At 47.9% G+C, this 15,758-nt stretch overlaps 1 protein-coding gene across 1 annotated transcript in view; it reads right to left on the reverse strand.

The window, feature by feature from the left end:
• The window catches only part of CCDC81 (coiled-coil domain containing 81), a 28,501-nt gene extending 14,545 nt beyond the window's left edge, over positions 1 to 13,956 (reverse strand). Inside the window, exons 1-8 of the mRNA XM_044441844.1 lie at positions 13,878 to 13,956; positions 12,434 to 12,495; positions 10,220 to 10,376; positions 8,349 to 8,605; positions 6,445 to 6,527; positions 5,294 to 5,385; positions 2,367 to 2,484; positions 87 to 207 (exon numbers count right to left, since the gene is read on the reverse strand). Of these exons, the coding sequence (XP_044297779.1) occupies positions 87 to 207; positions 2,367 to 2,484; positions 5,294 to 5,385; positions 6,445 to 6,527; positions 8,349 to 8,605; positions 10,220 to 10,376; positions 12,434 to 12,495; positions 13,878 to 13,956 (969 nt within the window). The remainder of the gene's footprint in view (positions 1 to 86; positions 208 to 2,366; positions 2,485 to 5,293; positions 5,386 to 6,444; positions 6,528 to 8,348; positions 8,606 to 10,219; positions 10,377 to 12,433; positions 12,496 to 13,877) is intronic.
• Between the last annotated feature and the right edge of the window lie 1,802 nt (positions 13,957 to 15,758).

The following is a 15,758-nucleotide window of genomic DNA, read 5'->3' on the forward strand; positions in this document are numbered from 1 at the left end:
CCTCCCATACAAAACGTCTCCTCCACAGCCACAGTCACTCGCCTACAGATAGGACTGGCAAAAAGAGGAAGAGTCACGTACTATACCTGTCCTGCCCTACCGTGATCTTGACAAACCGGGGGTGGAGTCCGGGATCTGGGGACAGGGATTTGGGCAGGTCTGACTCCCTGCTCTGTCTTCGAGGCGTCGGGGACAGGCGTCGTTTGCCTAGAGAACAAAAAATGCAACGAGTAGAAAGGTATCGCTTCTGAATACAGTCATAAAAAGGTCTCATATGATATCATGCTACTAGCAGAAAGCAGCAATGACCGGAAACAGTTCCTGATGAAAGTGAAAAGGCGGCACTGCAGCGGAATAGCAAGAAAACAAAAATCATGCCTACAGAAGACTTACAGGACTTCACTGTCAACAATGAAGACACTGAAACTGTGAAAGATTTTGCCTCCTTTGGCTCAGACACAGTTCAAAGGGAGACAGCCGCCAAGAAATTCGAAGAAGGCTGAGACTTGGTAGGGCAGCAATGAAGGAACTAGAAAAGATCCTCAGAAGATGTTTCACTGGAAACCTATGCCTAGAACATTCACACCATCATATCTCACTGTGTGTAAGTGGGAAAGCTGGACAGCGAAGAAAGTGGTCAGGAAGACGATTGCTGTGTTCGAAGCACGGTGCTGATGGAGGGCTTTGCAAACACCCTGGACAGACAGAAAGACAAGCAAGTGGGTCCCAGAGGAAATCAAGCCATACTTCCCCTAGAGGCAAAAATTACAAAACTGCGGTTGTCGTACTTTGGGCACATCATGAGAAGGCAAGACTCCCTGGAGAAGACAGTTGTGTTAGGGAAAGTTGAAGGTAGAAGAAAAGAAGAGATGGATTGATTCCATCCAGGAAGCCACAGCCTTGAACTTGGCAGAATTGAATGGAGCTGTCATGGCCAGGGCATTTTGGAGAGCAGTCATTCAACAGGGTCACCACGAGTGGGAGCTAACTCGATGGTACCCAGCAGCAGCAGCAAGCACACACAGCGGCTCCTCAGGGTCTATTTTGGACATATTCCTAGGGGAAGTCAAGGGCATGCTCCCCATCTCTTCCCTTGCCCTTGCTTCCTCCAGGACACTCCTGTGCCAGTGGCTGGAACATGGCACCACCAGCGCATCTCTCCCCATCCGATCAATCCATCCAAATGCAGACTGGGGGCAGGGCAGGGTTTCGGCATACTGCTTACCAAGGGTCTCTCATCCAAAGGAAACCACACCTGTCACATCTAATCAGCTGGGGAGGTCCTACAAACATTACACTGCAAAGCTGAAGGCAAATAAGTCAAACATTCTTCTTCCTCTTCATCTCTGGCATGTCCCTTATGAGAAGCAATGCCATAATAACTCTTCTTGCACAGAAAATGCCTCCGAGTCAACCCAGGACCCCACGCACAGGCCTCTAACGGAGGGGATCCAATTTCCCCCCTGGCCGGGTACAAAGGAACCCTCCCGATGAAACACAGAAGAGCTTCTGCAAGTTTAATTGTATGCAGCTCCGTCCTGATACATTTATCAGCGGCCCCAAAGAGCGACGGCAGGCATCCTGCACACCTCTGACAAGCCCTTAAAACATTTACAAGCACTGCTGCAAAGAGGAGGCTGCCCTCATCAAAGCATGGCAGCTTCTTGTCATCAGGGAGAGGGATAGAATTCACTTGCACCAAGAAAGAGAAGCTTAACCCTCTATGAATAAGGCTGATTGCAGCTCCCAAGGGAAGAAACCGAAGGAGTGGTGCTTCGCATTGCATCCTTCATAAAACGGCTCTTATGTCTGGGTACCAGTGCAAACCCTTTGTCCAAATACACTGAGGACTAGCTCCCTGCAGGCCAAGTTGAATATGAGGGTGGAGAGGGTCCAGCCCTGCACGCCTACCTGTCTCCAGGTGGTTTTTCTAGAAGACGAGGAAATGACAGGTTTGGGAAAGCGAGACTAGAGAGCTGCAACCAACTGCAGCACAAACTGTTGGGTGAGTCCAGGGGGCAGCAATTTTGGTCTATGATTCCTATCATGCAGAGCTGGCAAGGCCAATGGTGAGCCATGACGGGAGTTCGCCATTCGGCTACACATTCAAACAGTATCTCCATTACCAAGCCTCTGCATGGCTCCTCAGAAGTAAGCCTGAGCAACACGCATACTCAGAAGCAAGCAGGCCAAGCCTCAAGAGTAAGCTGGACTGCATCGCACAGCACCTTCCTGCCCAAGCACCACCCCACCCCTTCTCGCCAGCAGGGAAAACGTCCAATCCCGGATAGGATGTGGCTCGGGAATAAACCCTATTCCTTGCTGGCAGAGGAATCCGACTGGTGCCCTCTGCACTGAGATCTCACCTTGCAGGAGGAAGCTTGGGCTTCATGTTCTTCTCCAGCTCGTCGGTCAAACTGACCCCCGTGACTTGGGCTGGGGAAATCACTTGGCGAGAGAGAATGCGCTTCATGGAAACTTTTTCTGTACAAACGAGAGCAGAGGTTGCCTGGGAATCCCACTCTGCAGCTGCAAGAACTTGGTGAAGGGTCCCTATTGAAGCCAGCACTTCATCAACTTGACGGTCTATCAGCAATGCTCTTGGCATGCCAGGTACGGGATCCTGAAAGTCCAGTGCCTACAAGACCTTCCTCCAGCAGTGGTTCCAGCCATGTAACCTTCCAACTCCGTCTGTACCTGCGGTGCTTCGCTAGCCGTGCTGCAGGTGAGGTGTGGCTGGAAGCGGGACCACCGTTTTACCTTTCACAAAATGCACTTGAGATCTTGGCATAGTGCAAGTGGCCCCCTTAAAAACTGGCACCCCAATCCTTTGCATGCTTGCTCAGATGCTGTCAGGAGCTGGGTTCCCTCCTCCTTCCATTCACACAACAGACAGTCCCTTAGCAAAAGCGCCCACAGCAAGCAAACTAATCGCCAACAGAGGAAGAGTCTCTGAGCATGCACGGAGTGGTCCATTGTATCCAAGCTAGAAATGATTTCTGAGAACCCTCCTTTTCAGTAACCCTGGGCCCACCCCTTTGGGCATGCCCCTCAGGAGAAGGTCTGCCCTCCCAGATCTATGCAGGCCCCCTAGTTGGCTAGCCTTCTCTCCCACGGCTGTTTCATGGGGTCAGGGACTGGACCAGGCTCCTCTTCCTCCTCTCTCATGCCCCCTCCCTGCACTTCCGGACCCTGTCAGTTCCCAGGGTCTGCCTGAACACCTGGAGATGGCAGCCTTGAGATAAGCCCCCCTGCACCCCGCCAGCTCTAGGTCCTCATTTCCCAAGATTCACTTTCCGCATCCAGAGAGTCGGTGCCACCCGGGCCCTGGAAAGCATGCCAAGAATAAAGCCCTCTGTCATCCCCAGCAGATGCTGAGCCCCATGGCAGTCCATAGAGGCTGCAGAATTGCCGCCTGGGCAGGCCAGCCCAAGCTCTCCTGGTGCGTAAGGGTGGATGCCCTGCACACCACCACAGCGTCACCCACGCTCGCCCCCTTGCCGTCCCCACCCGTCCAGCTCTCAGGCATGTGGCAGAGGACCGAGGGGCTGCCTGGAGCGTCATGTTGGACAGTGAGAGCAGCCGCTGCAGCTCTGCAGAGAGCTGGCCAGTCCCAAGCGTGTGGGCTCGGGGGGGGGGGTCCTTCCCCAGAGCCAGGCTCTCTGAGAGGGGCATCCCAGGAAGGTGCCAATACCACGTGCCAAGATTGCAGAGCAAGGCAGAGGGAAGGCAGCTGCTCCAGAGAGACCCACCCACTGAGAGAGAAGGACCGGCAGGGCTCCCTGGACCAGCTGATCGAGCACCATGCGGCGGGAAGGAGCTCCAGAGAAAGTCACTGCAATACATCCCACAGGAAGAGAGGCAGGTGAACCTCCCCAGAGCCTCTCTGCAGCACCGCCTTGCTGGAGCAAGCTGGGCCCTCCTGGCAGGCCTCAGGGCTCCGGCATCTACTTTGCATAGATACATGTCAAAGGCTAGAACAAAGGCGCGTGTTAATAGGAGGAGTCCTCAAAAAGTTTCCACATTTTTATATTTTATAAATATATTTTATGTATTTTTTGCTGATGGCTTTAAAAAGTTGGTACGACGCTGGGAAAAATGCATTGCAAAGGAAGGTGACTATGTAGAAAAGTGATGTGATTTGTTGCTTGTGTGTTTTTTTGAATAAGTTTTATTCTTAATAGATCTAACAAAAAAGGCACTAAAAAGTCATCAATCATCAAAAACATCAGACCTACTGGGTCAGCCCCCCACATTTTTTTTTATGTTAAACTATAAACATATTTAAATCTATGCATAGTCCCGTTTCTCTAGCCTATTAATAATAAAAAGAGTCCCAGGTTTGATAGAAGTCTGTATCTTCTTTCTCCTTCAGAGACAAAGTCAATCTGTCCATTTCAGCACAGTGTTTTTGAAATTCTTAATAAATACAGTTTTTAAAAGTGTGGAAATTTTTGAAGACACTTTGTACAAAATATTCCCCCATGCCCCTAAAGTCATAAAGCAAAGTCATAAAGTAAGTTCTGATACAATACATATTGCACATATTTGATTTTTTCCAGAATTACCATTAAAAGCCTTTTTGTGTGGGAGTGAACTTGTTTTTGCCATGACTTCAAAGCTTCCAGAGAGTTTACATTTTTAGTCTGATTTTACATTTGAGTCTGATTTGGCCTTCAGAACCAAAATTCTCTGATCTTTTGGGGGAAACGGACATATTTGGAATTGTGAGAGAGCGCTGTGGGCCCTTTCACAAAATGGCTGCCACAGCAGGCTTGCCAACTCAAAACTGGGCTGCCATGGGGAATGGCCTGTCACCAAATACCCATTTCACAGAAGGGAAACTGGTGATGCCCAAGAAAACAGACGCAGGCAGAACCATCCACTCCTCTCAACACAGGTAAACACGAACAATGCACCCTCACAGACAAAACACACACAATCCACATCTGAAACCCAGCAGAGCACACAATCCCCCTGCAAAAGACACGCCACTCCAAAAGAAAGGGAATAACCCTGATCTTAGCAGCTGATCCTTTGCCTCGGAGCCTCTGGGCATTCCCTTAGAGCTTTATCCTACACGGAAATCCTATTCCCTTCTGTATGCATAAGCACAGGAGGGCAACAAGAGAGATGTCCAGGGCGCCTCACTGCAGACTCCATTTCTATCCAACTGCTTTCCAGCTGACAGTTCCAGTTGACTTCAGGCACATCCAAGAAAATCAACTGGGATTTAACACATGCCTTACCCATCCACTGAGCAAATTACAGTAATCTAAAACTCTCGCCCTACCTTTTTTGCTGTTTTCTTTGTCCGTCTGCTCCTTTTCTTTATGGGACTTTTCATCTTCTTCAGGTATGGTTTCCATTTCCTTCAGCTCAATCCTACAAGGGGGAAGAGAATAATCAACTGCCACCAAGGATTTACACAAACAGCCCCCACAAATCTCTTCACATTACACTCCCTTTTTAAAAAGGCAGGGAAAGAACTGGAAGCAGCAAACCAAAATACACAGTCCTTTGAAAGGTAAATGAGGCCTCTTTGTCTTCAGGAATGGCGGGGGGGGGGGGGCAGGCTTGCCAGACTCCTACCAGGCCCCAGACTACATGAGAAATGCAGGGTCCTCTGAACGAAACTTTAGCATCCAGAAGACATAAGCCCAGCACTTGCAATACATCCTTCTCTTCAAGGTTGGAAAATAAAAGACTGGGTTCACACAACATTTTAACCCACACTGGAGGACTGAGCATGGATTGCCACTGAATTGTGGGTTGTAGTTAAAACATTGGTTGTGATGTTCTTTGAACCTAGCCACACTAACAAGACTTGTTTTATTAACCACAAACAATCTATGAAAAGAACCCATGGTTTGTTAGTAGGTTGTTTATGGTTAAGAAACCATGGCTTGTTACTGAAGCTGAGTTCAGATAACCCACAGTTCAATGGCAACCCACACTCAACCCATACTCCCTGTGTGAACTCAGTCAAAGACTGTGTGGTGTGGGTCTACACACAATGGCCTCTTCCTGCTATGAACCTTTTCTACCCAGTACCCTCCAGATCTGTTGAACTACCATCTCTATCAACCCCAGCCAACAGAGCATGCTGGGGAAGACTGCTATAGATCCAAGCCAAAGCAGTTTGCTCACTGTGTATATATTGCACATCCAGAGTAGGCTGAAATTAGTTCAAGATATACTGCTGCGGAGCAGACCCTGCCCCCCAGCTTCTTGGCCCAATTAGGCTCATGGGCTACCAAATCCAGCCTGTGAAGCCTGCAAGTTCCCCCAGGAGTGAAGAGTGGCCTCCAAGTCCTACCCCTCAAGAAAATTTTCCTCTTTACTACACCATCCAAGTGGCTTTGCAGGGCATCGAGTGAGCCTTACCGAGTCAACCTAAACAAGACAAGCACAACAACACGTGGATTGGATAAATGCACCCACCGTGGAAACGTGACGATATTACAGGCACGGGAATGCGGACTGGCTTCTCTGGCTGACAACACCGAATCCCCCGTCCCTGGCCTCTGTAGCAAAAAAGGAGGAGTCTGTATGGCTTCTGGAAAATTATAAGCCCATTGCAATCTATGTGCACATTCCTCTTCGAAAGCAATAGTATCTTTTAAAGTAAGAGCAAAGGGCCTTATCATGGATGTCACACTCCTTTGCCCATGCAACTTCAGCCAGTACAGCCACTCATGCAGAGTCCTGGGTGCACGACCTCAGCATCTGGAAAGACTCCCGCCTAAACCTCTAGAGAGCAGCTGCTGCCATCCAGGCCAATGGTGGACCAAGGCTCTGACTCCACAAAAGGCAGCTTCTATAGTCTGTAATTTACAACGGTCCAGTGAAAACTAAATGCTAAATGCTTTTGCATTTAGGAAAATACAAGCACCCAAGGAGGGACATGGTGGGCAAAGGTAGTGACCCTACCAGCATACTTTAGCATAACTTTGCTAGTAACTAGACTCCGGAGAGTTGTTTGGAGATCAGACCAGTCGATCTTAAAGGAAATCAACCCTGACTGCTCTTTAGAAGGCCAGATAGTGAAGATGGAACTCAAATACTTTGGCCACCTAATGAGAAGGAAGGAATCCCTGGAGAAGAGCCTAATGCTGGGAACGATTGAGGGCAAAAGAAGAAGGGGACGGCAGAGGATGAGGTGGCTGGATGGAGTCACTGAGGCAGTTGGTGTGAGCTTGGGTGGCCTCTGGGGGATGGTGGAGGACAGGAAGGCCTGGAGGAAGGTTGTCTGTGGGGTCGTGATGGGTCCGGCACAACATTGCAACTAAGCAACAAACAAAGCTTTTAAGAGGAGGACTTCAACCTTTTAGGTGTCAGGTGTTTGGGGAAAAGCTAACTAGGCTCAGAATGACTGGTGTTTGGGGGAAATGGGGCATGCCCATCTGGCTAAGCAAGGTCAAATATGGCCCTCAGCCCAAAGGCTCAACAGCCCTGAGAGAGGTGTGGATTACTGCCATGAATTAATGAAAAGGTTCTGGAAAATTCAGCTGGCCCAAAATAGGACCCCAAGATGGTTAGCAAGGACTGGCCAACACAATCCTGTTACACTGACTTCCACTCTGTTTCCTGGCCCAATCCAAACCACTGGCATCAAGGTGCTAAACTAGCCCTCTCCAACCTAGTGCCCTGCAGATGTTTTGGACTACAACTCCCAGGATTCCAGATCACAGATATTGCAGGCCAGAGCTGATGGGGGTTGGAAGCTAATGTACTGTTGCCTTAAACAACCTGGGGCCAGTCTACCTGAAGAATCAGGTATGTGAATGGAATGTGCTCCCCAGAGAGGTCCACCTGGCACTGACATTATATGCTTTTCAGCGCCAGGTCAAGATCTTTCCATTCTTCCGTACTTTTAATGTTTAATATTTTAACTATGTTTTATGCTCAGTCGTGGATTAGTTATTATTAGTGTTATGTCCACATACCATTTTTACATTTTAGAGATTTTATTTTTTCCACTGCTGCCCCACTCGCATCATTAATCACTAATTTATTACTAATGTCTAAAATGCTGTTGAGAAATGAATACATTTGCAGTCAAATAGAATGACTGATTAACTGAAGGGATACCTTTAGTTGATTAAGGCAGCGGTCTTATACACTTACCTGGGAGTAAGTTCTGTTATGGGGAATGCTATCTAAGAATTTTTGCTGTTTAAGTATGCATAGGATTGCCCTCTAAGCGTATTTTAATCGTTGCAAATATAGAAAAGAATTGTCTTGACTGCTGTAAGCATATATAGAATGACAACTTTTATAAGCAAGTTCTCCGATTCTTATGGAAAAGAAAGCTAACTAGGCTCAGAAGGAAATTACAGACATACATTTGAAAGGGCTTTCAGAAGGGTTCCACTCCCATCCATGGCCTGAAGGAAGTCTTTGTAGAATTTCATTTTCACCCTGTTGTCTCGGATCACCAGGACGCCAATCCCTTTGAAGGTGAACTCGACGGTCTGCTTGCTGGCGATGGACCGTGAGAAAGAAAGGAGTGTCTCCCGGATGCATCCCTCTACGATTTCCCTGTTGAAGGGGCCCTCCAGGGACAACACAATGAAATTCAGCTGAACAATTGGGATATCACCTACGAAAGGGTGGTGGGGAAAAACATTAGAGGGGGACATGGCCTGCATGAGTAGAAAGACAACGTATTGTGCAAGCTTACTCACATTTTTGTCCAACCTCTACTCCATTATGGCCAAAAGGCATCCTCTAACCTTAAGCATTTGCACAGATCCACATCTTAAGAAAAAGGTCTTTTCTTTTGTGGCACCAGATTGCAAAATGCCTTCCTGAGAAAGGCTCACGCAGCACCTGTGCTGTGGTCTTTAGGGCACCAGGTGAAGTCCTCTTATTTTCTCAGGTTTTTTAGTGTGTTTATTGTATTGTTAAACTTTTACCCTGCTGCTGGTTATGGAACAAGTCCCCCACTGAGGCCTGCCTGGCACCAACTTTATTAACTTTTCAGCACCTCGGCAGAATTTAATTATTCACCAGGGCCTACTGGTTGTTAGACAGGGTTTAATAGGATCTTCTTGACTTAGTATAACTTTTTTCTATTTTAAATTTGGTTTACTTTTTTTGTTAACTTTTATGATGCTTCAATATGTTTTAGCCTGGAGGAATGTTGTCCATGGGGTCGTGATGGGTCAGGCACGACTTTGTGATGGAAAAGAACAGAGTATGTTTTAATGGTATACTTTGCCTTGTTTTTTAAACATGCTGTAGTCAACCACCCTCAGAACTTTTGTCTGTTGGGTGGCATAGAAATTAACAGTAACAGGAACAATAAGGGCTTCACCCTAACCCTGTGGTTTTGAATGAATGTTACAAATACAAATGCCGAGTCAAATGCTGGATCACCGAGATGTCAAGGCATGATTTTGTAAAAAATAAATAATGAAGGTGTCTGTGGCCATAAAATACATTGTAATTAAATAAAGTAAGTAAGGGGCTGTATCAGTCCTTGATTTTGCCCATCCTCCCACACATCAGGCAGGCTGTCCTTTGCAAATCATCATTTGTTAAGGAACACCTGCATTATCTATGCTCATCCTTCACTTTAACCTCCCCAAATGCAAAACACTTTTTTAAAACTCTGCAAAACCATTTAGGACATGATGCCTGTATGTCTACGTGCTGTTGCTGCAATGGACGCAAGCCAATTGGTGCATCTACCAGACCACTTTTGCTCAGATATATCATGAAAATGCTGTTATTTTTCAGGGCTGGTCACAGCACAGAAAAAAACACCCATGGATCTTTTGAGAGCAGTGGCTCTGCCAGTCCCTCTTAAAGCATTAGACCAATCCTTGCCTTCAACGTTACGTTATCCGGCCAGATACCTATCTAAGGCCTGCAACACTGCTGCCAGTTCAGTGCAGCAGAACTAGCCTAGACTGACCAGTGGAAAGATTCCTAGGCCCTCATGCCAATCACCCACCCTTCTTCCCTCATTTCCACCCTCCCGCCAATCCCATAGCTTTGCCGCCATCTGCAGAATTGCTCCATCATAGCTCCGTTGTTCCCTTTTAAATAGAACATCATTTTCAGATTGAACTTGTTGTTTGGGGGCTTACTTGTTTGGAGGCGTAATGGAATGCAATAGTATGAATACTATGTGATTCTCTGCACACAGGGAAGTCTGTTGTGTGCATGAATGTACGGGAAAGCTTCACGCTGCAACTCGGTTTCTTACCCGGAGTGTGTATTTTATTAAACTTCAGCCCATGAATTTGTGCCAATTTCTCAGAGAGAAGAAACACAGGTCGCTGGAGGAGGATGTACTTGTTATGGCCAACTTCAAGCTTCTGTCTTAAGAAGGAGAAGGTTCCCAGTCCTGGTATTGAAACACCCTAAAAGGGAATATTGGCAAGAGCCTGACGCAGTGCAATGGTTACGGTCCTGAACTACAAGCAGGGTAGACACCAACTCACTAGGTAAGGGACTAATGCTGCACACATTTCTAATATAAGGATAAGAGCAGCGATCTACGAGGGGTCTTCAAAAAGTTCCCATACTTTTAAAACTCTATTTAGTAAGAATTGCAAAAGCAAATTACATCACTTTTCTCCAGGGCAACCAAGATATAGGGTGGATGCCAGGAAGTATTTCCTGATGGTTAGGACCCCGAGGGTATGGAATGGGCTTCCATGGGAGCTGGTTGAGGCCCCATAGGTGAGAGTGTTCAAGGATAGGCTGGACATGCACATGGTGGGCATGTCATGACCCCTCGCAGCTGGCTGGAGCCGGGGGTCAGACTAGATGGCCCAGGAAACTCCTTCTGACTCGCTCTGTTACTCTGTTTCTACATAGTCACCTTACTTTGTGATGCATTTTTCCCAGCATCACGTCAACTTTTTAATGCCATCAGCAAAAAATGTATACAACATATTTATAAAAGTGCAGAAACTTTTTGAAGACCCCTTGTACAAATGGATGCTTTTAAAGATTATCAAAAAGATCTTGGGTGGAAAGTGAGAGCTGAGCTGAAGGCCCTACTCGATCCAGGTTTCTCTCCCTGGGGAACTGCTGCCTGCTCCCTGTGAAGGGCCAGCCCTACCCTTAGGCAGAGTGAGGACAGCAGATGCTGGGAGGCAGCCTTGCTTACTTCCCCATGAACTCTCTGGCTGTTCCACTTGCTGAAGGAAAGATCTGGTTATGCCACGAATTGTCTCGGACCCACTAAACCTTCCTGGTGTGGTGGGGGGGCTTTGACGTGCGTTGACGTGAAATTCTATATGCGTGGACTAGGGAGGGGGCTTCCTAGAGGCATATACAGTGGGACCTCGGCTCACAAACGCCTCAGTTCATGACCAAATGGGGTCGCAAACGGGAATTTCAGGAAAAAATTGACTCAGATCGCGAACTCTGCATCGGGTGACGATTGTGATCGAGCCCCCAGTTGAGCCGTCTTCCCTGTGTGATCACGGTCATGCTCGGGGGGTGGGGGGGAGATGGCCACGATCGGGGCTGTGCTCAGGGGCAGAGATGGCTGCAACCGCATTCAGGCACGTGCAGGGAAGATGGGTGCGAGCGTGGTCGTGCTCGAGGGCGGGAGGTGGCCCCGATCTTTGTTGTTCTTTGATACTTTGCTGTGCTTTGTCACTTTTTCAGATTTTTGTGATTTAGAAAATGGTTACCGAACAGATTAACCTTATTTACACTGAACCTTATGGGGAAATTCGACTTGGGTCACAGCCAATTTGGGTCGCAGCCACAGTGGTGGAACGGATTAAGTTCGTGAGCCAAGGTACCACTGTATTTGGGCCACTGCAGGGAACAGAACAATGGACTAGATAAGCCTATCCTGACCCAGCAGGGAGAAGCGCCGTCTGATACATCTCTGAAGGCAGGCAAATCTCTTAAGCCTGCCCCATCAGGGTAATCCTTTGTGTGCGCAACAGGTACGTTTGCAAATAAACCACATGAATGCCAGAAGTCCCCTGCAAACTCTTTTCTTAAAGGAAACCAAACACAGGCAGCGGCACCCATAAATGTTCACCGCACCTGGGATTGAACTGCCCATTCTTTTAAAAGGGAACTTGATGGCTGCATGTACGAAGACATGCAAGCACTGGAGCCATTCACAACAGGCGGATTGGAGCAAAGGAATAAATCAGCGCCTCTCATCTGGTCGCAGCCCAAGGCCACATTCCATTTTGGCAAAGCTGACAGGGGGCAGTGGTAGTGATGGGCAGTGGAGCGGGACAATGGGATGGGCCCAAAAACACCAGCGCATTTTAGTCTAAATATCTTTCCGCTACGGACTAAACCTTTTTATGATCAGGAGGATGATACATGAAAGCTGCCAAAACCAAGAAAATATCAGTATTTGGAAGGAAATGGGGCAGGGGGTGACCCTGCAGATTTCAGGTCCTACAAGCCTGGAGTAAACAAACAAAGCCCCCACCTTATTCATGGACAGTTGCTTTTCAACAAATTCAGAAACGGTGCCCCAAATACTAAGGACCTCTGAAATGTAAAGAAATGTTTATCATAAAACTGTGTATTGGTCCTGTAAAAAGAAGAGAAGCCATTGTCTGAGCACTTCATAGACATATAGAAATATAATAATAATAATAATAATAATAATAATAATAATAATAATATACCCCTCACCCCATATCCCAGTGCCCCCAATATTTGGTACGGGATCAACATTTGGGGCCAGTGGTAAAGTTACCTTAATGTCACTTTTGAATTTAAGTCCTGGACTCAAAGGTTTGTCCTACAGTTAATTTGTCTGGTGCTTCAAAGGATTTTTATCCTTACTGAGATTTCCCAGATAAATACCTTATAGAGAATTGAGATCGGTGCAAAGCAGTGCAGATCAGGAAGTGACAGGCAAGTAAGAGAAACTTTGCAAAGTTTATTTTGTAACTTGCTTTGAAGACTCCCCCCCCCCCCGCCCCCGACTTTAGTCTTTGTGGTGTCCATTCGTGTGTGTGTGTGTGTGTGTGTGTGCGCGCGCGCGCGCGCGCGCGCACTATGCAGGGGAAATTGAAGGGGGGAAGCAGGTGGGTCAGAAGATTTATCACACGCATAGACCCTGATGCTGACCAAATACTGTACCAACACCGGCACCAAAGTAAGTAAGTAAGTAAATAAATGCTGCAGTCAACTCCAGGCTATGCATTTGATGAGCCATGCAGGTTAGCTCCAAGCTAGTGGCCATGGTTGCTATTTATTTATTATTATTTTATTTATTAAAACATTTTTATGCCGCCCCATTCGCCGAAGCGATTGGGAATTCCAAGGGGGTAGGGAGGTGGGAAGAGTTGACTTACTGGTCTACTTAAATGAAGGCTAGGCATAAAATGGTGACTCCAATAGATGGACATACATGCATAATTCAGGGTAGCTCTTGAGGCACAGAGGCTCAGGGATTTGTGAAGAGAAGAGATGCACTAGAACTCAGCCAGTGACCTACCGAGACCAACACGACTCCTGTGCAAAGCGTGTTCGAGTGTGAAGATGTTCCCTATTCATGACATCCAACATATGACATTCCCCATCTTTATGTCCACCAGGCATGTTGGACCACAACTCCCATGGACCATGATGGGTGTTGTAGTCCAACACACCTGAAGGATGCCAGAGGTTGGGGAGGGCGTTCTGTTTCGTCTTTCCTGGATCAACAGTCAACTGATGTCCTTGATCCAGTTTGATTAATACAGGGCAGGAGGAGAGGTTTCAAAAAGCAAGGTATTCTACCAAAAAGAAAACAAAAAACGCTGGGCACATCGTGCTCTATTAATTAGAAAACAATGCTTTGTATTGGATTAATGTCGTGGTTGATCCAAAAAAGTGAGATTTTTAACAATGTAATTATGAAAAGAGAAAAAAATGCTTACCCTCCGAAGTGAGCTTGGGCAATGTCAGGAACACGTTCCTGCCCCCCTCGAGGAAGGCGGTGTGGATGGTCTCCAACATTTTCGCACGGATGATGTCTCCCGCCCCTGCAAGTCGAAAGCCAGATAGACTGGGCTGGCCTTTGGAGGTTTGGCGCCCAAGAAAGCCACTGTCGCATACCCTGGCTCAACGCCTCTTTTTGCTTACTGGACTTTAAAGCACAACCTTAGAAAGCTTGTCCCCATTTCCTTCTCTCCCTGCTTTTCGTTCTCCGCATTAATGCGAAAAAAGAAAAGAAGGGGGAACACGTGTCCTTACAAGAGAGAGACGTGAGGAAGAGAGCAGGTCTGAGCGAAAGCGGAGCCTCCCCAGCGCCAGGGAGGGGCGTGGCTATGGGTGGAAGGGGCGGGGCCGTCGCTAGGACGCGAGCCTCCCTGTTGCTAGGGGTGACGTCACAAAGAGGCTCGTTCGCACTCCGTCTCGCTCGGGAAAGCAGGAGGCTGATGGACAGGAGAGGCAGCAAATGAGAGTCTGGGGCAGAGCGCTTGCGGATCCTCGCCGCCAATGGCATGCCGGGTGGGGTGCTGAGACAAGCAGCTGAGAGTTTCGGTTGCTGTAGGCGGGAGTCGTCGACAGGCGCGGGCGCAGCTCGGGGGGATGGCTGTAGCGCAGCGCGATCCTCTAGGTATGCCTACTCCGAAGTATGACCAATTACGCGCAACGCACAGGGCTGGTTGCAGGTGTCTGGAGACCCTCCCGGGCAAGGCCGCCTAGGAGTGCCCTGCCTTCGTTCGCCTACCATGTGGCCACCGGCTGCCCATGGGCGCCGCATCGTGGCTCCCACCCGCTGGCTCGAGAGGCCAAGAGCCGGTGGCATCTCCTGCGCCTCCTGGCCTCCCCCACGGCCCTGGCCAGAGCAGAGGCACGGGCAGCAGGCCATGGGGGAGCGGTGCGGCCAGCCCGGGAGGCTGCCAGTGGGTAGGCCCCTGCTGCAAGAGATGCCCGACCTTACCCATCCTCGACACTGGCTCTAACTTTGTATAGGACTGTCTGCTGAAATGGCCCGCTTCCGTGAATGCTTATGCAAAAACCAGTGGCTTAGTCTTTACAGTGGCACAAGAGTTTGCTGTTTTCTACCTAGAAATAAGGCTGCCGGGCTGATTTACTTTTGAGTAGACATGTAGGTTTAGGCATGTCAGGTACTTCCCCCCGCCTTGTGGAACTCCTCTTTTGTAGACTAGAAGCCAACTGGATCCAGGTACCTCTCAGCTTGCCAGCAGAAAGAGCACTTGATGTTTCCAAGACACAGCCACTAGTTCAAAGTTTATGGCACAATAAATCTGCTGAGTATAACGTTGCCACAAGACTTTCTGTAAAGGGAAGTGAAGAATATACAAAGTTCCTGATGACCAAACCTCTGGGGTTCTATCAGAGATTCACAAGACGGTCATAAATGTAAAATAAACCTCTATCAAGGAGGTCAGAATGTGTAAAGATAAGCCTGGAGGCAAATGTTTTCACTCCAGGTGTATGTCAAGATAACCATGTACAAAAGTACCAGAATGTTTTCTGATGTGATGTTTGCATTGCAAAGAGCTAAAGTTATACATTCACTGCATATTACGACTGTAGCAGCTGGTCCCAACAGGAGATGGGCTCACTCTCTATTGTTAGTGTGCACCTACAATAAAGTCTTTGTTATATAAAATTACTTGCTGATGTTGCCAGTCTCCCTCACACAGACAAGGATTTTTTTTCCTTAACAAAAGGATGAATACACATGCAATCAAATTACCTATTGTGACATTTATGAATGTACTGACTTTTTAGTTTGCTATGGGCACAATCCTCTGCAAATGTAGACAGAAAGGGGGGTATGGTGG

The sequence above is a fragment of the Varanus komodoensis genome, unplaced genomic scaffold (genome assembly GCF_004798865.1).
Source record: "Varanus komodoensis strain SLA01 unplaced genomic scaffold, ASM479886v1 scaffold4, whole genome shotgun sequence".
Lineage (NCBI taxonomy): Eukaryota > Metazoa > Chordata > Lepidosauria > Squamata > Varanidae > Varanus > Varanus komodoensis.